Genomic DNA, 27,471 nt, shown 5'->3' on the forward strand with positions numbered 1-27,471 from the left:
GATAAGTATACAAATACAGTGACTACAAATCAGATATTTCAGTAAGCCAAAAAATATACAAATTAATGAATAAAAAAATGACAATCAATATACATGTATTGAACAAAATATAAAAATTGTGAAATATAAAGTCCCAATAAGTGTGCAAACACAAGCAAAAAAAAGTCTGTGACAATGGTGAAAAAATAATGGTAAACAGGTATCTCCTGAGCATGCAGGGGGATGGTTCCGAGCCGGCAACTTGGTAAGTAAATAAACCGTAGAGAAACCGGGAGTGCACAGAGGATTGAAATCGGTGTCAGGACCATCACCAGAAACCAAGGAGGCTTACCAGAAAATGTGGCCTGAAATGGCATATGCCATACAGGTCAAAAAGGCTTGATGACCAACAGGTCTAGGCAAATAATCTGGCCAGATGTCATCACACAAGGAGGGAAGGGGATCAGCACGGCTTCCTCAGCAGTGGGTACACCGTAAACCAGGTAAATGGTGTAGATAACCTTTTAGGATAAACATGTTTTATTGTGAATTTCGAAGTAAGATGACTCAAATGGGCTAATGTACAATGAGTCAGTAGAGCTTGGTGTGAAACATCAATGCACGGAACGTCTATGCCTGTAGTCAGGATCCGAGTGAAAGAAGGTCCATCCATCCAGGGATCAACACAAGACAGCAATCTTTGGGAATGGCCAGTGTGATGTGCTGGGTCCTCTCATGCATTCACACAATATAGCCAAAAAGGGAGAAAAAACTCCTCTGCTGCAGCAATGTCTCCACTCTAATCCACTCTAATTCCTCCCGACCTCATTCGCCATTTCAGGCCACATTTTCTGGTAAGCCTCCTTGGTTTCTGGTGATGGTCCTGACACCGATTTCAATCCTCTGTGCACTCCCGGTTTCTCTACGGTTTATTTACTTACCAAGTTGCCGGCTCAGAACCATCCCCCTGCATGCTCAGGAGATACCTGTTTACCATTATTTTTTCACCATTGTCACAGACTTTTTTTTGCTTGTGTTTGCACACTTATTGGGACTTTATATTTCACAATTTTTATATTTTGTTCAATACATGTATATTGATTGTCATTTTTTTATTCATTAATTTGTATATTTTTTGGCTCATACTGAAATATCTGATTTGTAGTCACTGTATTTGTATACTTATCTTTCACGTAAATTTTAGCGCCACACTTTTGAATTTTCACCATACTACACTACACTGACCACTATACTACACTACACTGACCACTATACTACACTACACTGTCCACCATACTACACTACACTGTCCACTATACTACACTGACCACCACACTACACTACACTGACCACTATACTACACTATACTGTCCACTATACTACAGTACACTGACCACTATACTACAGTACACTGACCACCATACTACACTACACTGACCACCATACTACACTACACTGACCACTATACTACACTGACCACCATACTACACTACACTGTCTACTACACTACACTACACTGACCACAATACTACACTACACTGTCCACTATACTACACTACACTGTCCACCATACTACACTACACTGACCACTATACTACACTACACTGTCCACTATACTACACCGACCACCATACTACACTACACTGTCCACCATACTACACTACAGTGACCACTATACTACACTACACTGTCCACTATACTGCACTGATCATCATACTACACTACACTGACCACTATACTACACTACACTGTCCACCATACTACACTACACTGTCCACTATACTACACTACACTGTCCACCATACTACACTACACTGACCACTATACTACACTACACTGTCCACTATACTACACCGACCACCATACTACACTACACTGTCCACCATACTACACTACAGTGACCACTATACTACACTACACTGTCCACTATACTGCACTGACCATCATACTACACTACACTGACCACTATACTACACTACACTGTCCACCATACTACACTACACTGTCCACCATACTACACTACACTGTCCACTATACTACACTGACCACCACACTACACTACACTGACCACTATACTACACTATACTGTCCACTATACTACACTACACTGACCACTATACTACAGTACACGTGGGGGACATAGGAACTTGAAATTAGGTGGAGGCAGCCAGTAGTGACACATACTGGCACCCCCCTAAATGTCGCGCCCGGGGCCACGGCACCCCCCGCACCCCCCACGCTACGCCACTGAATTAAAGTCAGGCTTTGTCCTACTCTATATAATCACAGTTAGTTCATATCTTGCTCATGACAATACCAGTTTGGCCAGCAAACTTCATCTCCATAACAGTACTATCAGTGCCTCTGCCTCCACAAAAGAATAACAATTTTTCCTTAACACCTCAGGAAAACATAATATGGGTGGAGACCCGTCTGTGGAAGTAAACAAGATCAGAGAGTTTTTGGATATCAGGAAGGACCATCGTGAAGATAAACTGGGTATGTGGCATCCTATCTGTAATGGAATCAGACAAGCACCACTCAGGCTTATAATGAGATCCTGTAAATTGAATACACGTAGATGGTTGGTCCTAAAGGGCTGTTAACTTGCCATCTAACTTTACAGGTTCATTAGATTGCTATCTCTTTTGAGGACACAATGTCCTTTGAAACATAAATGCCCAAATCAGAGCTGGATAATGCCCAAGGCAATGTTTGCAGGAACTTACGGCGTAGAGGATGTCCAGGGGACCCAGCTACAACCTTCAAGCTGCTGCAGTAAACCAGGGGGATAGCATGATTGATCAAGGCTGTACACCTTTCTGTCACTTCACTTAGGGCCAGTGACTCTGTTGCATCAAATGTCTACTGTCTAAGTGATCTGAGCTCCGCACTGAACAAAAGGCAAACTCCACTTAAATATGCTTTACTTTTTATTTTGCTGTTGTAGCTTGTCTGTTAATATCTTTTTCCATACCATTTTTCTTTTATTTTCAATAAATCAGTATTTTAAACTACTTTAAGGCATTGTACACTTTAAAATGTTTTTGTTGTTTTAACTAGGTTTTAGACCTCATTCACAAGGGCGTACTAAAGTGTATACTCATGTGAGGGCTGTGTTTACCTGCAAGGGGATGCAAAGATGTTCCATGCATTCCCGTGTGGGCAGTCCCATTCATGTCAACTGGGACATAGTCAGGGGCTTAGCTATAGGAGTCGCAGGAGTCGTGACAGCGACCCGGCCCATTGCTGCAGGAAGCCTGTGCGCCCCTCCTGTATCCAAGGCCGATCCTGGGTGGGTGCGCGGGGTGCACCACACCCAGGCGCCGCAGGGGGGGGGCACCGCGTTCTGCCACTGTGGGGGGGGGCAAGACCGGCATCTCCCCCTCCACCTCTGGCTGTCAGTTTACTATGCAGTGGGGGGAGGTGGGAGGGGGAAATCAGTGTCTCTATGGTGCCCGTGGGCCGCAGGATCTACCTGGGGCTAGTAGTTAACTTCCCAAGTGAATACAGTGGAGAGGGGAGGGACCTCTGACACAGGCATGTATCGCCTTCACTCTTCAATGTACAAGTGAGTTGCTCTGCTTGTACATTCTTGAGGATACATGCCCAGGTCAGAGGCCCCTCCCCTCTCCACTGAATACACTCGTGAAGTAAATTACTAGCCCCAGGGAGATACCGCGGACACCATAGAGCTGCTGATTGCCTCCTCCCACCTCCCCCCACTGCATAGTAAACTGACAGCCAGAGGTGCAGGGGGAGATGCTGCGGGCACCACAGACTGTCATCAACATTCAAGTGAGTGGCCATGGGATGAAAGTGGGGGGGGGGGTACAGAGATGTGCTGGGGGTTGGAGGTGGAGTGGGTACAGAGCACAGATGTGTTAGGCCCCTTTCACACTGGCGGACTGATCAGGTTGGCCTGTCTGTTATTCAGGCAGCCCAGATCAGACCATCTATTGCTCTCTATGGAGCAGTGGATGTCAGCAGACCCATGTCCACTGACACCCGCCACCATCCGATCTGCTAAAAATAGACCGATGGAAGATCCATTCCTCATCTGTCTGGTGGATCGGATTGGATGACAGTTGGATTGAAATGGCCTGGTGGTCCGCTTCTATCCAACAGCCTTATAGAGAGCAGCGGGCTGTTTCCATGTCTGCTCTGCATCAGCGGAATGGACATATCCGTTTGCTCAGCAGTAATCAGAAGAGAAATCCCCCACTGAGCAAGCAGATTCCGCTGACAGGTCTGCCCCATGTGAAAGGGGCCTTAGCGGTGTGTGGGGTGCCAAGTTCACTTGCTGCGGTGTACAATGGTGTGCTGGAGGGATACAGAGGTGCAGATGTATGTGTGGGGGGTGGGTACAGAGATGTGGGGGTGCAGAAATATGCAGTAGAGTGCATAAATGTGCGGGGGGTGTTGAGGTGTGCTGGGGAATGCAGAGGTTTATGTGTGTGTGTGGGGGGTGGGGCGCAGAGGTGTGCTGGGGGTTACAATGGTTTGCTGGGCTTATGGAGGCATACTGAGGGATAAAGAGGATTCTAGGAAGTGTAGAGGTGTGTGGGGGTGCAGAGCTGTGCTGGGGGGATGCTGGGAGCTGCAGAGGTATTTTTAGGAGGTGCAGCGATGTGCAAAGGGGTACAAAAGTGTGCTGGGGGTGCGTTAGGGGTTCAGAGATGTGCAGGGGGTATAGAGTTGTGCTGAGGGGTATGGCATTAGATGGTTCTTGTAGAAGCATGCACATTTTATATGTCCCTCCCCTAATTAGGATACATTCTCCCCCTACAATGGCTGGCTGAACACATAAAAAAAAACCAAGGTAGGCAACCATGCAGGAAGGGGTCCGGCTGCAGAACACGTGAAAGGGTCCTGCTGTGGGACCGCAATAAAGGGCCCTGCAATGGGAGTAAAGGGCCTGGTTCTGTGACAAGGACCCCGGGACCGGGGCAGGGGGGCCCTTCATGGTTTCTTGCATTGTGGCCCTGAGGGTTCTAGTTACGCCTCTGGATGCAGTGACTGCACAGACACAGCTGTTGCTCCAATTGAATAGCAATGTGGGGGGCGTGGCCCCAAACTCAGACAGTGTGCGTTCAGGGCCATACACTCATACCTGCACACCTGTCAAACTAGGAGCAGTGGCTGCGTCCGTGCAGTCGCTGCGTCCCAGTTGACATTAATGTCACTGCCCACACGTTATGGGTATGCACAAACTGCTGAGACCTAAGTATGAATATTTACTCTACTATAGGCTGTGTGTACAGGGCAACAATAGGTGACTTGAAACTACATGGTAAATGTACATCTTATGCTGGTGAAAAACACAAGGTGCAGGTTGGAAGGTTTACAATGCTTTATGCCAGCGCCCAACCTTCTTGGCACCAAGGACTGGTTTTGTGCAGCCAATTTTTCCAGGGGGGTGGTTGCTGCTCACTGATAAGTTTTTCATAGGAGTCTCTGCAGTCAAACCTCTCTGCTATTGATCTGTATTTTCTCCACTTCTCTCCTAGGATTGCACCAGTGGCTGTGGGAAGTCTGATTGCTCTGTGACAGGTTTTCTTTCTACAGTGCTGCACCCTTAGGCTAGGTTCACACATGTCCGGTGCGATTTCCCCTCCGTTTTCACTGCAAATTTCCTAAGCAGCTGTTCAGCTGCCATTTTAGATGTGGCTCAGATGCAAATTTTGGAGCCGGCGACCATCGGCATCTTTAACATTAGCTAGTTGTTAAAGGAGAAGTACAGCCAAAGCTCGTTTGGCTGCGCTTCTCCTGTGGATCACAGGAGTGCAGTTCGTTTTGCACTCCTGTGATCCTTTTTCAGCAGACAGCGGGCTGAAGCCCGCTGTCGGCTGACGTCACAGAGCCCGTCCAGGCTCGGTCAAGATCATGACACTGGGGTTGGGATCCGCCCACATGCCTGGACCGGCACTCAGCTCAGTCTTTCAGTAAACCACTCCCGCCCTCTCCACAGTCCAGCACTCCAGTGATCAGAGAGCAGTGACTAACAATCATCAACTCTGTGCTTGGGGAGCTGTGAGAACTGAGCAATCTGCGACGTTAGATCACTCAGTTCTCAGTGTTAGAACCGGCAGGGGGCAGATGCAGCATCGGACCAAAACTGCATCCACCTAGGTAGGTATGATTCTGAAAAAAAACAAACTCCATACTTCTCTTTTAAAGAGCAGGTGCGGGAAGCCAGCCGCCGTGTCCTTAATGGATGATTCATCAGCTGTCAGCGTTGTTCCCTGCCAGCAATAAAAAAATCATGAAAATAAATGACGTGGGGGTCCCCCCAATCCATACTGGACCCTTTCAGGTCTGGTACAGATTTTGAAATGAATCCCCACGCCAAAAAAAAAAAAAATGGTGTGGAGCCCCCATGCAGCCTGTCAGCCCAGGAAGGGGGGGTGACAAGCGTGCGCACCCCACTCCTGAACCATACCAGGCCACATGCCCTTAACATGGAGATTTTTTTGGGGACAGGGCACCTTGTCCTTATGTTGATGGAGACAAGGGCCTCTTTCCCACAACCCTGGGTGGTGGTTGTAGGGGTCTGCGGGCAGGGAGCTTATCGGAATCTGGAAGCCCTCTTTAACAAGGGGGCCCCCCAGATCCCACCCCTCCCTATTTAAATGAGTATGAAGTACATTGTACCCCTAGTCATTCACCAAAAAAGTGTCAAAAAGAAATAAAACACAGACACATTTTTTGACAATTCCTTTATTAAAAATAATAAAACAATGTCTCCTGGTGTAGATCCATTGTCAATCACAACGTCTGCCGCTGCCACCACCGGACCTGAAAAAAAAAAACCAAACAAAAAAAAACCTCTGCCCACGCCAAAGGCTCTTGCTGTCTGCCTGCTCCGCCGTGTGACAGTTCTTAAATAGCTTAGGGGCGGGGCCACCTGGCGATGCCACCTAGTGGCACCGCCCCCTGTGACGTCACCGACTGGTGCATGCTGTGTCGGTGATGTCACAAGGGGGCGGCATGGAATTTGGGGGGGGGGACCCCACGCCATTTAAAAAAATATTTGGTGTGGGGGTTCCCCTCAAAATCCACACTAGACCTAAGGGTCTGGTATGGATTGGGGGGATCCAATGCTGTTTTTTTTTAACTTTTGGTGTGGGTTTTCTCTTAAAATCCGTACCAGACTCGAAAGGGCCTGGTATGGATTGGGAGGGGGGGACCCCCACAATGTTTTCTTTTTCGGATCAAATTCGTGTTCAAAACTGATCTGATTCAGATGCATTCCTATAGAAGACAATGAGCCTGGAATTTGCATCTGAATCGCACTGCAGTATTTAAAAAACGCACAGGACTCTTTTTAAATTCGCAGACTATTCGCACTGCAACACACATATGTGAACCTGGCTCCATAGAAAGCCATTTTGATTCATATGTCATGCGAATTGGATGCGGTTCATAATGCATCCAATTCAGATATATGTGACCGGAGCCCTAGGAAGCGCCGCTATAATTGATATTGCTTCACCCAGTGGTTCATTATCATCTGTTTACCTTGCCTATTTATTATTATCTGTGTTTAATCTACTACTTATTAACGTTGGCTGGGTATTGCTGCAAGCAGATTGTATTCTATAATTATTATTATTATACACGATTTATATAGCGCCAACAGTTTTCACAGCGCTTTACAATGTAGAGGGGGGACAGCACAATTACAGTACAGTTCAATACAAAAGGGATGGGAGGGCCCTTCTCATAGAGCTTACATTCTAAAGAGAGGGGGTGGTGGTACAAAAGGTAATAGATGCGGAGAATGATTTGATGGGGGTGGCTCAGGGACAGTTGTTAGGTGGGTGTGGGATAGGCTTTCCTGAATAAGTGAGTTTTCAGGGATCTCCTAAAGGTGGACAGGGTAGGGGCTGATCGGACATACCGGGGAAGGGAGTTCCAGAGGATGGGAGAGGCTCTGGAGAAGTCCTGAAGGCGAGCATGGGAAGAGGTAACAAGGGAGCTAGAGAGCAGGAGGTCCTGGGAGGAGCGGAGGGGACAAATTGGGTGAATTGACTTGAATTATTTTGAAATACTGAATACAACAGTGTTATTGAAATCCATGCGCATTGCCTTTACTTTACTTTGTGCTGAGTATTGTTGGTGACCAGGTTACTGAACATTGTTTGCTTAGTCCATGTATGAACCTAGAGTGTCAGAAGGGTCAAGGTGCTTGCAAGGTCAGGGCAGTTCCAGAGGACAAGCACCACTCAGCGGCCCTTCTGGGGGTAACGCTACACTGACACGGTTTAATAAAAATGGCTTATGCCTTGACAACCCTTATAATGAGGTAAATGTTCCTTTCTCCTGCACAGATATCTATGTGTTCGGTCTGGGTGATGACATCAGCCAAGATGAGCTCAATGATATTGCCTCTAAAAAGGATCGAGAGAAACACGTCTTCCAGATGGAAAGTGTAGATGCACTGAAGAAGGCCTTTGATGATATAATCGGTGAGTAATTTTCTTAATCGTCTATACAAAAGGAAATGTCATCAGAAAATGATCTTACCTCATGTTGTTATCAAACAATAAAAAATTGACAAAACTACCCGTATGTAGGGTACACGTTATGTTGTTAAAGGGCATATCTATGTAAAAAAAAAAAACATATTCCGTATTCTCAACAATACATGGACGTTTCCCCTTGTTTTTTCTCTTAAAAAATTATATAATCACAGAAAATCACAGTACCCATTGATCCTGCCAAAAAGTAAATGATCTAATTTCCTGGTGTGAGCTGACAACTCTGCCTCTGCAGCACTGAAATCCCAAGCAGTGTTGTCAGCGCTGTCCAGGTCTCCAATCTGGACTGCAGAACATCTCCTGCTTATGTTAAAGTGGGAGTAAACTCCCATGGTTGACATTTACCTATAGGTCAGCCTATAATGAGGCTTACCTGTAGGTACAGTAAATATCTCCTACACTTGCACTGTTTAGGAGATATTTACTTGTGAATGCGCCAGTGACATCACCGGCGCAAGCCCTCTGAAGGACCGGCATGCCCGTGCCTTCAGAGTCTTGTACTGTGAATAGCGGCTCCCGCGTGCACGTGTGGGAGTGATGTCATCGCAGCGCAGCCAATCAGACAGTCAGAGGACGCGAACCCGGACAGAAGACCGGGTGAAGATGGAACCCTGTCAGCGGTGACAGTGCGTCGCGATGCATACTAGCACATTATAACTTTACCTTGCAGGTTTGAAAAAAAAAAAGCATGGCAGTTTACTACCGCTTTAAGGATGAAGAGGGGAGGAGTGGAGAAGTTGGCAGAGGCAAGTTCTTCAGTAGGGATGAGCTTGGGTTTCGATCTGAACCTGGTAGACGACTATCAGCATTGGGTCTAATGAGGAGCAGGCAGAGAACTATCTGTAACTAAAGGGGCAGGGGTGCTGATTTTCCAGTATCTTCCGGGTATCGTCCGCGCCATTCTTTCTCCTATTTGCTGAAGCCGATGCGGACATCATTTCCGCCCTTAGTTCCTATCCCTGCCGAAATTTTGCGCATGCGCCGTAGCGTCGTAACCAAGCCTCGATCTCGATTGCCGTTACTACGGTAACAGAGCATTCTCAATGACAACAGTAACTGACTATCAAGGCTATCATCGCGAGGCTTGCTCTGTGCCGTTCTGAGTGCCAGATAATGACACAGCAGACAGAGGAAGCTAAAACGGCACACGTTGTGTGCCGTTAATGAGGCTATCTAGTGCGCAAGCGCGAGCGACGTCACAGGACAAATAAAGACGATTTACATCGCAAAGACAAATGTGAGTGCACTTTCACAGGCAGCGATCAAGCTGCCTGTGCTATGTAGATTCCATTGATGTAAAGTTGTATAGGAGGGTTTACAACCACTTAAAAAAATTTTTTATCACTTTTATTCTTGTTACAAGGAATGTAAACATCCCTTTTAATAGAAATAAGCATGACAGGTCCTCTTTATTGTGAGATCTGGGGTCAATAAGACCTCAGATCTCACATTTACACTTAAAAGAAATAAAAAAATGTAATTTTAAATTTTCACTAATAAAAAAAAATTGGACTCTTAAGGCCGTTAGGCGGAAGTGACGTCAGACGTCGCTCCGGGTCCTCCAAGGGCATAGAGTCAAGTGGGGGCCTCACTCGACTTCCTGCCCATCGCTCTAGGGGATCATTTTCCCCTTTATCGACGGCTCCGTGGGGAATCTGCCACCGGGACCACTTTTATGTGAAAGAGGATCGCCCAGTTTAAAAAAAATTCTGGGGTTATGGCAGCTAGCTGCTGATATAATCGCGGTATATAATGTCAAAGTAATGACGTATATATATACAATGGGCAGTCCAGTAGTGGTTAATACTGATTATCATCCACCAGCTCTTCACAACCCACTTTACTCATTACTTGGGTTCAGTCCAAAAGTCAAAGAGGGGAGCTACCGCACTTATTTTGCGATGCCTCACACACATGTGGTTCCAGGTCCAGTCCTCAGGAAGCTTCCATTCCGCAGAGGGCCCTAAGATAGGGACTTAGCCACTCAGTGGGGTGTGCCAAGTACCAAGCCACCCATACCTACAGAACCTCCGTCACCAGCCTCCACTGATCCCTCTCCCAATCTGGCTGCATCTCCTTGTCACTCCTCAATTTTTCTAATAATTCTAATAATTTTTTTATATTTTGTTATAAAAAATTTAAAACAGGTAATTTTTCTCCTTCATTGATGTACGCTGATGAGGCGGCAGTGATGGGCACTGATAGGCGGCAGTGATGGGCACTGATCAGTTACACTGATAGGCAGCACTGCTAGGTGGCACTGATTGGCACTACTGGTGGGCGTTGATAGCTGGCACTTGTGGGCATTGATAGGTGGCACTTGTGGGCACTGTTAGGTGGCACTGTGGGCACTGTTAGGTGGCACTATTAGGTGGCACTGATGAGGCGGATGTGCCTCTTTCACTTCGGGACCGATGTCCCTCACATCTAAGCCGGTGATCGTTTTTTTTTTCTACTCACGCTATCAGCGTGAGTAGAAAAAAAAAAACGATTACCGATCTTTTGTTTACATCATGTGATCAGCTGTCATTGGCTGACAGCTGATCACATGGTAAGGGGCCAGGACTGGCCCCTTCCTTAGATCGGTGATCACCCGAGTCTCAGTGACTCGGTGATCACAGCGCGCGTGCACAGGGGAGGCCATCATATGATGGCCTCCCGGGAATTCAGGTCCGCGCTGTGGCCGTCATTCGGCCATAGCGCGGATGCCAAGTGGTTAAAGTGGTCGTTAACTAGAGTTACCACCTGTCCGGGATTCACCCGGACAGTTCGGGTTGGGAATCATGCGTCCGGGTTTCAGACTGCCTGACCGGACTATGGCTTCCCAGCAGGGTTGCTGGCTGCAGTTGTCTAAGCTGAGAGTGTCTGTTACACTCTCTTTCATGCTGCCCAAAGCCAACACTAACAATCCCCCCCCCAAACAGACACACAGACGGGAGAGGAAAGCGGGCTCAATCTGCACCTCTTCCTTCCACCCCTACCCCTCTGTGTTTGCCCACACTCCAATCCCCGGCGCTGTGCCTCAGAAAAGGAAAGTGGGGTTCGGAAATTTTGAAGTCCAGCAGCCTCAGATACATCTGGATGAGAGGTGCTGACTGCCAAGCAGTGAGTGAGCTCACCATCCATCCCTGTCTGTGACTGAAGTCTCCCCCTTCTCTCTCCTGCCTCTGAGTGAGTACACTAAGGTAAATCAGGGTTCTCAGAGCACCCCTTACATCAGAGTTTCCCTTTACACCAGAGGCCACAGTGTTGCCCCTTACATCAGAGTCTTCTCCGTACATCAGAGTTCTCAGTGTTCCCCTCTTAGATCAGGGTTCCCAGAGCATCCCTTATGTTAGCGTCCCCAGAGTTCTCCCTTACATCAGAGTCTGCAGAGTCCTCCCTTACAGTGAAAGGAACTCTGTGAGTTCAGATGTAAAAGGGGGACTCTTTGGACTCTGATGTAAAGGGAGACTCTTGTTCTTAACTTCATATAATTAGAAATGTTATTTATTAGCAAAAATATACTGTGTGTATTTTAAAAATTTGCTGTGCGCCGCTAAAGTGTTCAGGTTTGACTTAAAGAAAAGGTGGAAACCCTATTGTTAACCCACGTAAAAAAAAATAAAAACCCCAAACCTGCAAGACAAAGGCATAATGAGCTAGTATGCATAGCATACCCTCCGCCCCTCCGCCGCTACTACTATTAAAAATAAAAGCCTACAATGGTCACTGCCAGACCCTCTATTAGAGGCTGGCATAGCAAACTGTGTACTTCGTTTTAAAAAATGAGCGTTCTAAATACGGAATTTCAGCTGTCTTCAGGCCGGTCACATGACTCACGGCCGCTTTACAGCTATGAGACAGAGCTTCTGCGGAGGAGACAAGCAGCCACGTGATCTCCCCGGCTGACGTCAGAGGGAGATCACGGCTCCTCCCGCAGAAGACATCCATCGGAGCTGTAAAGCTCCAAAAAGGTAGATAATAGTATCATTGAGGGCAGATTAGTGCTGATTTTTTTTTTTTTTTTTTTTGTGCCACTGTCAGGACACAATGCTCCTAATATGACGATTCTTCATTTCTCCCCTTATACTTTCAGATGAAACAAGTGCATTTGAGATGTGTGGGCTCTCAAAGGATCATTCAGAAGAAGAAACAAAAGATAATAATGAAAAATATCCATGGATTGCCAAACTTACAGTCACTGTAAGTAGGGAACACTAATTTCATGCCCAGACTAGCAATGTGGGGTAACCATGTAAAACAGTTTTGCATACATACATGTGTAAGGTCATTGAAGAATTGTACATGTCTAAACGTGAATAATTTAGGCACTTACTTACTTGCAGGATTTTTTGGTCGATCTGCCAGAGAGAACCTGCTTTCTATGCAGAAAATAAGCATATGTTGTGGGCTGAATGAAAAAAACCTTACAGATCACCGTACTAACACATCTGATGTTTGTACGGCAATCTCCCTGCTGAGCTATTGTGTTCTGACAGGGGACCTCCACCACCAGGACACACATTGGCTGTGAGCACTGATTGGATGCTGATTTTCCAGCATGCTCCTGAGACTGGCTTCTGGGGAGCTGTACACATGGGCCAAAAGTTGGATGGTTCCCGCTGAACCGACCATATTCAGGCAATGTTTGGCCCATGTGTACCTGGCTTTAGGAAATGGAAGACAGGTATTTTAAAAATTCGGATTCCCAGCAAGTGGCTGGGGGATTTGAATTTCAGCACCACAAAAAATACACAAAAAATTTCCATGTGCTCAGATCCACAGGGATAAAACCAGAATAAATTAAATCTCTATAACATATACAAGCCCAAAGATTACCAATCTTCCAAAGCAGCAAATCACAGTATCAATCAATTGATTAGGACACAGGTAGCCCCAGCAGAGAACCACAGTAAGGGCCCTTTCACACATGCAGTTCTGTGCAGTGCAATTTCACCGCATGCACTACTTTTTGAAATGCACGGCAACCGAATCAAATAAAACTTTTTTACCATGAGATTCATTGCGGGCAAACGCCATTGCATTTGCAAACTGCATTTGGGGTGTCGTTAACTATGCACTGACCCTTACAGCAGATTACAAGGGCAGTGCAACTGGAATGCTGCTGGAATTCCCGAACCACATTCTAGTGTGAATGATTCTAAAACTAGGAAGCCGTCCTATGCAGCCCGGGAAGGTGGAGCAGGGAAATGTCTCAGGGCCGTTCACATTGGAACATGGTGCAGGAAACCTAGCGTTCCCTGAGTGTTTCCCGCACTGCCCTTCTGATATGCAGCGGGTGTCAATGCAAAGCTCAGGACACCCCAAATGCAGGACGCAATTGCAGTGCATTTGCCTGCATCAGATCCCATGGTACAGAAGGACCATGCAATCCAGTTGCAGTGTATTTCTAAAAGTAGTGCATGCACTACTTTCGGTGTGGTGCGGTGTGATTTCATCCCATTTGAAATAAATGGGCTGAAATTGCACTGCACTGCACCCAGATCACATGTGAATCGCACAGGAACATATAGCACATTTCTGTGTGATTCATAGTGTGAATGGGCCCTTAATTTATAAAAGAAATATACAAAGAACCCAGTGCAAAAAGAGCCTCCAGTTGTAGCATAAAACAAAGAATTTTTCACAAATAGACAAGCGATCAGCCATTAACCAGTTCCCACCCAGCCTATAGCAGATTGACGGCCGTGTTGGCTTTTTGTCACTCCAGGTGGACGTCCTATATGACGTCCTTCCCATCTTGGTGCGCAGCATGGTGATTGGTGGTCAGTCAGAGCACCACTGATCAGGGTAAAGAGCCAATGACATTGGTTCTTTACCGTGTGATCATCTTTATCCAATAACAGCTGATTACATGTAAACAAATGCGAGTTATCAGTTATTATTTCCTTTCCTCAGTGTTGTCACTGTCTGAAAAAAGGAAAGCCTTTCCTGTGACGGGACATTTACACTGATAATCAGGGCACTGATTATCAGTGCAGCCTCATCAGTGCCCATCAGTGCAGCATATCAGTGCCACCTTTATCAGTGCAGCCTCATCAGTACCCATTAGTGCAGCTTATCAGTGCCCATCAGTGCAGCCTCATCAGTGTCCATCAGTACTGTCCCATCAGTGCAGCCTCATCAGTATCTATCAGGGCAGCCTCATCAGTGTCCATCAGTACTGTCCCATCAGTGCAGCCTCATCAGTATCCATCAGGGCAGCCTCATCAGTGTCCATCAGTGCAGCCTCATCTGTGCTGTCCCATTAGTGCAGCCTCATTAGTGTCCTTCAGTGCAGCCTCATCAGTGCTGTCCCATTAGTGCAGCCTCATCAATGTCCATCAGTGCAGCCTCATCAGTGCTGTCCAATCAGTGCAACCTCATCAGTGTTGTCCCATCAGTGCAGCCTCATCAGTGCCCATCAATGAAGAAAAAAAATGATTACTTGTAATTGTATACGCAGAAATGAAGATGAGGGAAGATGAAAACACTGCACGGGATCAAAGGGAGGAATTGGGAGAAGAGCCAGCCGGATCACACATAGAGACACCACTTGGAGCTGAATCATCGGCTGCTGTCAAACAAAGTCCTGCCTCATGGACCAGCTCCTATGATAGACCTCACACTAGGTCAATTTCCCAGCATTCTACCAGTGTGCTGTCTATCATAGGAGCCGGTGCAGGAGGGGGGCTTTGCTTGACAGCAGCTGGCGTTTCAGCTCCAAGCAGTGTCAGTGGGAGATCCTTTCTGCGTGATCTGGCCGGCTCTCCTCCCAATTCCTCCCTGTGATCCTTGTGCAGTGTTTTGTTTTCATTTTCTGGTAGAAGCAGTGCAGCTTTTTTACAGGGCATCAGAACGGCCCAGGGGGCAATTGCCTACCTGCCCCCCAACACAGTCTGCCCTGCCTTTATTGTATAGTTACATTGGTCCAGCTTGTCACAATGTAAGTATGTATATGAATGTCATACATTTTTTATTATTGAATACAAGGCATTTTCTGATCGGACAAGGTGGAGATAGTGACTTATCCTCCCATGCTCTTCGCCCCTTCCTTCTCAAAGCGAGCAGACTGTCTGGAGACTGCACTGTCAACTATTAACTCTTTCCTGTGCAAACCAAAAGTTCAGGGAAGTAGCACTGAGAAAGAAGGAGCCAACAGCATTGAAAGCTGTAAACTGCAAGTGCTGGGGTAAAATTTTTAACAAATCGTCTACTGGGGAATGTTTATTTTATTGTTCTCAGTGTTTTAAACTAAAAAGACCTGCAAGTTTAATACTACTTTGAATTGCATCGGATAAAGCTCCCATGCCAAAAACAATTGTGCCTACTTGTTCGACACTGAAAATTCAAATATAGAGCAATAAAGAAGCATAGTTGGACAAACCCTGATAATTTGTAAAAAAAAAAAAACATGAGACACAGAGCAATAAGCAGGTATTTTAGGAGGTTGCTCACTCTGACCATTTTATCCTTCCAGAGGCCGGGAGGAGTGGAGAACTGTAAAGGATCCATCGTTACCAAAAACTTCATTCTGACTGCTGCTCACTGCTTCCACCTAGATGATCAAGTACACTATGTCAGTGTGGAATTAGGTAAGTGATGCTGTAGAAGCTGCCATTGTGGTAACTTTATGTACAAAGTAAATAAAGGAGAACTTCAGTTAACAACCTTTTTGGAAGCTCCATTTGATCAAAAGGAATAATCTTCAATGACATGTGGGCCCTATAAAAGGAAATGAAGATTGGCCACACATTTACAGTCTGAATGTACTAGCTCCTATAAAATTGGCCAAAAAATAAATTGAGGTCATGGCTCTGCTTAGACCACTCCAGGTCCTCCACACCAAACTCACCAAACCATGTCTTTATGGACCTAGATTTTTGCACAATGGCACAGTCATGCTGGAGGGAATTCTTCAGTACAGAAGAAGTATTAAATGCCTGGTCATCAGTAGTCACTAGAGGCAATAAATGCCCCGTCATCAGTATTCAGTGTAAGTAATACAGTTGTGCTCATAAGTTTACATACCCTGGCAGAATTTATGATTTCATTTTTCAGAGAATACGAATGATAACACAAAAACATTTCATTCATGGTTAGTTTTTGGCTGAAGCCATTTATTATCAATCAACTGTGTTTACTCTTTTTAAATCATAATCACAACAGAAACTACCCAAATGACCCTAATCAAAAGTTTATATACCCTGGTGATTTTGGCCTGATAACATGCACACAAGTTGACACAAAGGGGTTTGAATGGCTATTAAAGGTAACCATCCTCACCTGTGATCTTTTTGCTTGTAATTAGTGTGTGTGTTGTTAAAAGGTCAATGAGTTTCTGGACTCCTGACATACCCTTGCATCTTTCATCCAGTGCTGCACTGACATTTCTGGATTCTGAGTCCTGGGGAAAGCAAAAGAATTGTCAAAGGATCTGCAGGAAAAGGTAGTTGAACTGTATAAAACAGGAAAGGGATATAAAAAGATATCCAAGGAATTGAGAATTCCAATCAGCAGTGTTCAAACTCTAATCAAGAAGTGGAAAATGAGGGGTTCTGTTGAAACCAAACCATGGTAAGGTAGACCAACTAAAATGTCAGTCACAACTGTCAGGAAAATTGTTCGGGATGCAAAGAAAAACCCACAAATAACTTCAGGTGAAATACAGGACTCTCTAAAAAGATGTGGTGTGGCTGTTTCAAGAAGCACAATAAGGAGGCACTTGAAGAAAGATGGGCTGCATGGTCGAGTCGCCAGAAGAAAGCCATTACTGAGCAAATGCCACAAAGTATCCCGCTTACAATATGCCAAACAGCACAGAGACAAGCCTCAAACCTTCTGGCACAAAGTCATTTGGAGTGATGAGACCAAAATTGAGCTTTTTGGCCACAACCATAAACTCTACATTTGGAGAGGAGTTAACAAGATTTATGATGAAAGGTACGGAGGTGGATCACTGATGTTTTGGGGATGTGAGAGCTACAAAGGCACAGGCAATTTGGTCAATTTTTGGCAAGATGCATGCAGTATGTTATCAAAAAATACTGGAGAAACATTTGCTTTCATCAGCCAGGAAGCTGCGCATGGGACGTACTTGGACATTCGAACATGACAATGATCCAAAACACAAGGCCAAGCCAAACTGTCATTGGCTACAGCAGAATGAAGTGAAGGTTCTGGAGTGGCCATTACAGTCTCCAGACCTCAATATCATTGAGCCACTCTGGGGAGATCTCTAACGTGCTGTTCATACAAGACAGCGAAAGAATTTACAGGAACTGGAGGCTTTGTGCCAAGAGGAATGGGCAGCTTTAACATCTGAGAAGATAAAGAGCCTCATCCACAAATACCACAAAAGACTTCAAGCTGTCATTGATGTTAAAGGGGGCAATACACGGTATTGAGAACTGGGGTATGTAAACTTTTGATCAGGGTCATTTGGGTAGTTTCTGTTGCCATTATGATTTAGGAAGAGTAAACACAGTTGATTGATAATAAATGGCTTCAGCCAAGCACTAACCATGAGTGAAAGAAAAGTTTTTGTGTTATCATTTATATTCTCAGTATAATGGCCAAGAAATCATAAATTCTGCCAGGGTATGTAAACGTATGAGCACAACTGTAAATGCCCTGGCATTAGTGGTCAGTGGAAGTAATAAATGCCTCAGTGTCAGTCATCAGTAGAAGTAATAAATGTTCTTGTGTCAGTGGTCAGTTGGAGTACTAAATGCCTCGGTGTCAGTAGGAGTAATAAATGCCCCAGCAAGGTTAATAAATGCTCCAGAATCAGTAGTTAGTGTGAGAAATGGTGCACCCTCATTGGTGGTTAGTGGGAGAAAGCCCCATCATTGGTGGACAGTGGTCAGAATATAATGGCCCATCATTGGTGGTCAGTGTGAAGAATGTTGCCACATCATTGGAGGTTGGCCAGAGGAATGAAGCCCTTTCATTGGTGGTCGGTGGGAAAAATGTTTCCCCATCATTGCTGGACAGTGGTAGGAATGTAGTCCCATCATTTGTGGTCAGTTGAGGAATGTAGCCCAATCATTAGTGGTCAGTGAGAGGAATATAGCCCTATCATTGGTGGTTAGTGGCCGTACTTTTCTGCTTAGAGTTCTGGAAGAAACCATTTATTTCTGCACTTTTGAATGTTACCGTGTTTATGATGTACTTGGCTTTAAACAAACCAGTCAGCACAATAATGTAGGAACTGCCATTGCTGACTTATTTTTGAGGTTACAAGCTCCAAGGCTACAACACTCAGTAAAATACAAGCAAAGAGAGTAACCATCTGTATGTCAGGTTTTCAGCTTCACTGGCTGCATGCATGTTCAATAAGCAGTGATTATAGGCAAAACATATTGGCCTTCAAAACCAGAACATTTACAAACAAGTCAGCAGTGGTAGCTCCTACATTTCTATACTGAGGTTGTTAATTCCGCTTAAAATAGTCATATTCTTATTGGATGTTTCAGGTCCATCTGACAGAGCAAAAGTTACACGGAAAGTCATAAACATCCACCGCCATCCAAAATATGACCCCAACGGCAAAAAAGATAAGAATATTCCAAAATCCTTTGAATATGATTTGGCTCTTGTTGAATTGAGCCAAAAGATTGAGTTCTCTTCAACAGTCAGGTATCATTTTTTGTTTGTAGAGAATTCCCTCTAGTGTGTAACATGCAAGTCTTTAAATCTGATACAATAACAACAATATGGGATAGCAAGTGTGAAAATGCTTGTCATACTAAAATGTATATATAAAAAAAACTCTTAATACGCTGTACCTTGGAGAATATTTACATCAATGTGTTGTTAACAATACATGTTCTGCCACCATAAAAAACCAAAGACTTTTAAATACAAACAAGACTAACTATAAATACACTCTCTGGTAGCGCAATAATGCACTTAAATATCTTATAGGTGCTCCTAACAAACCAATATAAAGTGCCAATGTCTGATATTAAAATGTTCATAAATTATTCTATATATTCATCAGTGATATCTTCATAAATTCATAAATTTAAACAGTCAATATTCTTCCTTCAAATTCACCACAATCGTTGGGTAAATCTTCCAATCCACTGTGTGAAAAGTGCTCACCACTCCCCCATAAGACACCACACTCACCAGAGGTTATTGCCTCTCATTTTACTGATCCGCAACTAAAACATTAAAACTATCCCCTTTATGGTCCCTGTTCCTTTAAGTTAATCCCATCAGTTTGTCGTATTCTTCCATATATTTCTAAGACTCAGAAGAAAAAGTGGCCCACATAGCATAATCCCATTTAAAATAATTTTATTAAAGTAAATGCTAAATGCACTTAAAAAAATAATTTCTTTAAAATATATTTATCAAAAGATATCACTGTCAGAAGAGCCCAGAATATGATATGAAGAATGTGTCTCCCCATGTCACATCTGGTCTGACGTCACATCAGGGTGCCGTAAATTCCAACGTGTTTCGCCACTTCTGACTTCATCTAAGGCTGGGTTCACACTACTGCAAATTGGATGTGGGTTTCCCCACATCCAATTTGCATGACAGGAGAGCGTGCCCAATTCTCAATGGAGCCAATTAACACATCTCCCTGGCGGCCGCGGAGCGGATTCCACGGGATTCCTGTGCATCTTTGGCTCAGTTTCAGGTCCGAATTCAGGCAAAAATTTGGGCCTGATTTGTCCATGAAATGGAGAACAGGGATGCACCGGACCCCTGCTGTGAGCCGCATCTGCACTAAGTGTGAACCCAGCCTGAGGGTAATTTTTAGTTACTCTTGTTTGTATTTACACTAAAATTTATGACTGAGTGTCATATTAAAGTTATTTTAACTACTTGCTGACTGCAATACGTATATATACATTGCGGTTTGCAAGTAGTATGGTTATAGCTAAAGCTATCACTCATAACCCTGGTATTTTTTTTTTCAGCCAGCGGTCGGCTTTCCGGCTAATTAGGCACTGGATCGCTTTCAGAAGTGGCAGGAGGGGACAACCCCCCTCCCGCCACTCTCCGGTGTATCTCAGGCTTACTGTTTTTACCGGCGCACCTGAGAAACAATAAGAAGGTGTGGCCAGCTGGTCACAAAGGTGAACAGATATTCTCTGATCACCTTTATGGACTCGAAGGACTGGAGCGAAAAATCAAACTTTTTTTTTTTAATCTTTTGCTTTTAAAGGTAAAGGAGAGATTTGGGGTCTTTTTGATCCCAGATCTCTCCATAAAGAGGACCTGTCATCCTTATTTCTATTACAAGGTTTATATTCCTTGTAATAGGAATAAAAGTGATTTAAAAAAGAAATGAAAGGGACAGTGTCAAAAATGTAAAAGCACCCCCATCACTCCGTGCTCACGCACAGAAGTGAACGCATACATAGGTTGTACACACATATGTAAATTATGTTCGCACAATGTGAGATATCGCTGTGAACGTTAAAGCGAGAGCAATAATTCTAGCTCTAGACCCCCTCTCTAATACTAAACATGTGACCTGTAAAATGTAAAAGATTTTAAAGCTTCGCCCATGGAGATTTTTAAGTATTGTAGCTTGTTGTAATTCCATGAGTGTTTTAAAGCGTAACATTTTAAAGCGTAACATCATCTTTCACATTTTACAAAAATATTTGGGTATATATTGTGTTTTTTTTTTAAATTAATTAAAGTGAATTTTTTCCCAAAAAAAATTGCATTTGAAAAACGGCAAATACTGTGTGACATAAAAAATCGCAAAGATCTCCATTTTATTTCCTAGGGTCTCTGCAAAAAATGTTGGGGGTTATAAGTATTTTTCTAGCAAAAAATACTGATTTAAACTTGTAAACAAAAAAGTGCCAGAAAAAGCTTGGTCTTCAAGTGGAAAACGTTTATAGTAACTAAAAATTTGAACTCACTGAAAGTGCAAAATAAAAAGCAAGGAAAAATATTTTTTTACAATGCGCTGTAAAAAAATTATGGAAATATGCATATTTTGCCAAAGAATATAAGCAATGAAAGCATTTCAAAATGATTTTCTTTTTACAGGCCTATTTGTCTTCCATGTACAAGTGGAACATCCTGGGCATTAAAACAACGAGACAAGGCTGTGTCTTGCAAGGATCATGGTAAGTGTGCAAATATTCCAGGAAATGTAACAAAGTATGACGTAAAAAATATGTAGCACAACCCCCGAGAGTGCCACTGATTGAGATAGGTCTTCTGATGCTGGCCTCAACCTTCTCAAAACCCCCAACCTCTTGGACATACCCAGCTGAGTACACGAGCACTAGGTCTCACATAGGAATCACAAACACCAAACCTAGTACTCAGTGTACTAAAAGTCTTTTACCTCTTTTGGTCTAATGAGAACCTCCAAGGCAAAAGATAGCTGACATCCTTCAATATGTGGTGGGTTGTGAGGCATAGTGGGTGCAAAGATGGTGAAAGATGGTGAAAGTCATTGAGCGCCAGACACTTTTTGGATGTAAAAAAGGTTTTATTTCTTTTAACAGTCCTTTTATATTTTGAAGGGAAAGAGGGTTAGGGCCAGGACACCCTTAGATAGTTGCAAACTCAATTGGCAGACTCCGAGACTTCAATAGGAAGACAGCCGTGCAGGCAAAGGCCCCAGCAAGAAGCCACATCTGCACTTGCAGGAATGCTGTGCTATGCTATGGTAACAGTCCTTTACCAGTTTCTACCTCAAACGTAACAGTTCTTCAGCACTGAGCTCCTGGTCTCTTACTATACCCTCTGATTCACTGACACTGAATCCCTTGAGCTCCTCCAAGGTTTGCGGTGGTATCTCCCTCAAGCGTCACCCCCCCGCTTGTCTTCTGGGTCCCTACCTTGGCACTCCATATACTTCTCAAGCTTCACCCCTGCTAACTGGCTCTGGGTCCCTGGCTTGACACACAAGGCTGCTGTGCAAACGTCTCCTCCGCTGGTTGGGTCCCTGACTTGATCACCACCTGAAGTTTCCCGATTCTCCACCGTGCCCTTTCGGTGAGAATATGGTTACGGCACTTGCTTCAGTTACTCACTGTGGTCCCTGGTAAAGGCGATTGGTCCCTTTGTGGCGACAGCTTCCATTCTACCTCTGACCACTGACAGGTTCTCCGGCCGGCAGAACCGTCACTTCTGGTTGGACTGCAATCCGCAATCCCAACCCTGCGCTGCTCTCTGACTTCTGGATAGGCCCTCACACAGCCTAGCAGCCCAGGGCATACGACACACATCCACCCAGACAGCTGTCCAGGTGGCACAGAACATAGATCACTTGACTCCACCCAAATATATAGGCTCTCCCAGCAGGCCAAGGGATTCAAGAAAACCCCTGCCCATTGGCTGAGATACCCCATATACTCATAACCTGACCTTGAGTTGTCCTTCTCATATCTAGTACCACCAACTACCCGGGCCACCTAGTAGTAGAAGAGAAAGGTGCAACAAGGCCAAACTTAGGGAGAAATCAATAGATCCCTATCAATCTACCAAGATGACTACTCCTGGCAAATAAATTTGTGAGGAGCTCCCTGACTAAACTCAAGGGTGCTACATCAGCAATACTGCTATTTGGAAATAACAGACAGTAGAACAATAAAAGCAAGCTTTGTATATTGATGCCTATTAATGGTTAAACTATAAAAAAGGAGAGTAATAAGAAAAAAAGGCATTAAATGACAGAGATGGTAGTGCATTTAACATACAGAACAGTTAACAATACCACGTAGCCTAAAATTCTACCAGCCACACAGGTTAGCTTAAACAGTAACACTGTCGCCCTGAGTGTACAATGAGCAGTAATAAAAATCAGGTATGTCTAAACCCCCAGAGCTACACTGCTCAATGGCACAAGGGTGGCTATACTAGGTCTAAGGCAGCCTGAAGGTATTGCCTGAAGTAATACAGGGGAAGTCCTTAAGTTGTTTCTTCTGCCGGCTAACGTCATGACCCTTTGAAGTGTTGGTGCATTTTAAGAGTTTGCAACGAGCCTGTGGTTTTATTGATTTGTGCCCCCTGTCGAAAGGTGCCCTCGCATGCGCAGAATGGAAGGGCACTCCAGCTGATTTGCTGATCAGCTGGAGTTATGTCACCATAGCGCATGCTCACATCCTAGGAGGGTTTTTTCGATGGGCGATACCATTTCACGGGCACAATTGAAAGCTATGAAAAGAGCAGAGGTACACCGTAGATGTCAAATTGTGCCTCGCTGCAAACCCACGGCGCAACAGCAAGGCACAATATGACAAATACGATGTCCCTCCGCTGTTTGCATAGCATTAAATTGTGCCGAAGAAATGGTATCTCCCATCGAAAAAAGGCTCCTACGATATGTGCATGCACTATGGGACGTCACTCCAGCTGTTGGGCAACTCAGCTGGAGCGCTCTTTCGTTCTGCGCATGCGCATGTGCATTTTGACAGCGGGCACATATTGGCAGAACTCCTGCATCCAGTTAGGGTCTTCCAGAGAACTGGTTGTTAGCTTAGTTGTAAGACAGGCAAGACAAACAATGATTGAAAATAGTTGAATGATTGAAAATAGTTGAACAAGGGTTCAGTATGAAGGCCTACTGCCTGCTGTGCGCACCTGGGCTAAGTGTATTTGTGGAAGGTGCAGCGATTAGCTGGTCACTGGATAACTCTGTTCCTGCCAAACAGTGTTGATAGCGGGTTGACAACCCTCTCACCAGTCCTGTGAACAGCACTGTGGTTGGTGATAAGCGACCTCTTTATCTCTCTCTCAAGAACTGTTCTGCAGCAGCAAAACAGATGTTGCGGTGGTACTCTGCTCTTCAGTAGAGATGGCACAGCATACAGGCTCTCCCCTTAGCTGGGGTCCCTGAACGGCTGCATGCACTGCCCAAGAGGTTCACACTCCCCCTTGTCCCGGTGTTCTGCCGAGAAAGTTCCCCTCGGCGGATAATGACCCCCCTGTAGTGCGCAGGCGCAGCGCTTGCGCAGTAGGAACAACAAGGGAGCCGTAGAAAAGAGCCAAAGCTGAACACCTGAGTCAGTTGTACATGGCGCCTGCGTGCCAAAAGTATAGTAAAAAAAAAAACACTTTGTAACAGGCCCCTCGCGGGCTCGCTACGCTCTCCACGCTTCGGGCACGGCCTCGCTGCGCTCTGCATTTTAAAATTCTAACTCTATATCCACTGTGATGGTGGAGCTTTAATGTGGACTTAGGTTAGAATGTAGTGCGCAGGCGCCGTATAAAGCTGATGATCAGCTGTTCTTCTTCTGAAATTTTCGGCAGGCTCCGTAGTGGTTTGTACTGCGCAAGCACAGCGCATGCGCAGTACAGGGGGGTCCTTATTCACCGGGGGAACTTCCTCGGCAAGACACCGGCGCCAACTGCCCTGAACTTTCCCAGGCAGTCTGGTATCAATTCCTCCTCCCCTCCACCAGAGTCCTATGGCTCCTTGGGAAATGTAGTTTTCCTCCTGCTCTGCACAACACAGCCACCCGTCCTCAGGACTACATAACACAGAATGCCGTGTGTAGCAGTGCCTTTCCTTTGTCTGCCCTTTTGAGTTTAGCAACAACCAGATAGGAGAGGGGAGGAGTGAAAGTGTAGGGAGAGAATGGGCAAGCGTGACTGAGACCCGCAGCTCTCTGATGCTGAATGGCTCCAAACATTTAGTGGAAACAAACCTGCCAGCACCTCGCTACAAAAACATTAAAGAATCAGTGCAGTTTGGGGTTGATATGAATGGGTTAATTATCTGCAAATATTTTGCCGTCACTGGATCTCCACCCCTCCCCCCATGACCATTCAAAAAAAAAAAAAATTAATAATAATAATAATAATAATAATAATACATTTTATTTATAATGCCCTTTTCATCATAAAGATCTCAAAGTGCTACAAGTTAAAAAAAAACAGAAAAATTAGCAGTTTATACAATTAAACGAAACATCTAAAAATGACAAAAGGCTTTACTAAAAAGAAATGTCTTAAGACCTTTTTTAAAACAGTCAGTGGATTGAGGAGCCCTCAAGGTGTCAGGTAGGGCATTCCACAGGCGTGGAGCAGCTGCAGAAAAGGCCCTGTCTCCCATTGTTCTGAGTCTAGTTCTGCGTATATGAAGAAAGTTGGAATTAATGGAACGCAGAGATCGTGTTGGGTTTTGTGGCTTTAGAAGCTCTTTAAGGTAGGGAGGGGCATGTCCATGGATACATTGGTGTGTGAGGAGGGAAACCTTATACTCAATCCTGGCGGAGACCGGAAGCCAGTGGAGTGAGTGGAGAATAGGGGTAATGTGCTCATGTTTCCGCACTCTCATCAGGATCCTTGCTGCAGAGTTTTGGATGTACTGAAGCCTCTGTAGACTCTTTCTAGGAATCCCAAAAAGGAGTGCATTACAGTAGCCCAGTCTGGAGGAGACAAAGGCATGAACCAGCTTTCCGGCATCTGAGAGGGAAAGAATAGGACAAAGTTTAGAAATGTTACGAAGATGATAAAAAGAGGTCTTGCATAGGTGATTTATATGGGCTTCAAAAGTTAGTTAATTAAGCAATGTATGGACAGTATGGCCATTTTGGCAAAATCCACAGGTAGCTTATTTCTTCAATAGGACACAGAAGTTGAATCCAACATAATTTTACTTAAAATACAGTAAGTGCACTTCTGAAGTGTAAGAAGACGATGACTTTCTATATCTGGTCCCTTTGACAACTAACTGTCTGAGGCAACATAGAGGAAGCAGGGAGGGTCTATTTAGGACTGAACTACCCTAAGCAAGCTGTAGTAGCACTATACTACCATAGAATGTCAGTATACACCAGAACATTATCTATAGATATCACTATAACATAACATCAGTCCAAGTCAATAAATGTTGGCTTGTCCTCTGAACCTGAAAGACATATGAAAGAAAGACAAACATGCTAAATATATTGATAAGTCTGTAAAAAAAAAAAAAAAAAAAAGCATGAATACTTGTTTAATGTTTTGAAGAACATGTGAACAGTCCCGATGAAGATGATGATCTTCAGAAGAGGTAGACCTCAACAGTTCCACTCTTCTGGCTTCTTGTAACACAACAACCCAAGTCAGATAGGCTATAGTATGTCAAATCTCAATGGACTCCAGTTATAATTAAAAGGATAAAAAGAACAGGCCCACAAAGACCAGTTGAGTAAACACGGGTAACAAGATAAAAGATTTATTCTCTGATGAGTCTAGCCTCGTCTAATTTATAACCCAAAGGTTAAACAGAACAGATCAAAGTAGACCAGTTGAATAATCACCGGTAACATACTGTATGTACATGTGCTAAAGAGAAAGATGAAGTCTCTGATGAGTCTTTGATGTCCTGAACATGATATCCTGGAACAGTGCTTGAAGACATTAGGTCACTTCTCCATAGGTGGCAAAGCTGGCAAGGTCCTTTAAAGGTGGATGTAGGATAGTCTCTCTAGGTGGTTGAATGGATTCTTGACAAGTCCATGTTTAGGAGGCTCTGCTTCCACCTACTTTCTTGCATGACGGCTGGTATTAATGACTGATGGATTTCTTAGGCCTTTCACTTTTAGCATTTTTCCTGACGTGATGTTTGAGCTGTCAGCTTTACCAGTTTGGATCTTAATGATCGTGTCTGTAGCCTGATATGCAGGTTAGGTCAAGACTCTGTTCGGGAATGTAGAAATTTAAAACTCTGGCTGGGATTTTCCTGGTCATCTGTCAAAAATCCAGTCTCCCAGCTGTCAGTAGTAGTTTAAGACGTTACCGTACTGATGCTGCTGTAAGATGATTCTCTAATGCCGTGTACACACAAGCGGACTTTCGATGGACTGAACTCCGAAGGACTTTTTGACGGACTTTCGATGGAGTTCCGACGCAACGGACTTGCCTACACACGATCACACCAAAGTCCAACTGATTCGAACGTGATGATGTACGACCGGACTAGAACTAGTTCATAGCCAGTAGCCAATAGCTGCCCTTGCGTAGTTGTTTGTCCGTCAGACTAGCA

General features: G+C 44.6%; 1 protein-coding gene across 1 annotated transcript in view; it reads left to right on the forward strand.

Moving 5' to 3' along the window:
• The window catches only part of LOC141107588 (complement factor B-like), a 75,234-nt gene that overhangs the window by 37,298 nt on the left and 10,465 nt on the right, over positions 1 to 27,471 (forward strand). The window contains exons 9-14 of the mRNA XM_073598432.1: positions 2,386 to 2,478; positions 8,313 to 8,450; positions 12,601 to 12,707; positions 15,985 to 16,099; positions 18,983 to 19,145; positions 21,534 to 21,613. Coding sequence (XP_073454533.1) covers positions 2,386 to 2,478; positions 8,313 to 8,450; positions 12,601 to 12,707; positions 15,985 to 16,099; positions 18,983 to 19,145; positions 21,534 to 21,613 — 696 coding nt within the window. The remainder of the gene's footprint in view (positions 1 to 2,385; positions 2,479 to 8,312; positions 8,451 to 12,600; positions 12,708 to 15,984; positions 16,100 to 18,982; positions 19,146 to 21,533; positions 21,614 to 27,471) is intronic.

Source organism: Aquarana catesbeiana, linkage group LG09 (genome assembly GCF_042186555.1).
Source record: "Aquarana catesbeiana isolate 2022-GZ linkage group LG09, ASM4218655v1, whole genome shotgun sequence".
Classification (NCBI taxonomy): Eukaryota; Metazoa; Chordata; class Amphibia; order Anura; family Ranidae; genus Aquarana; species Aquarana catesbeiana.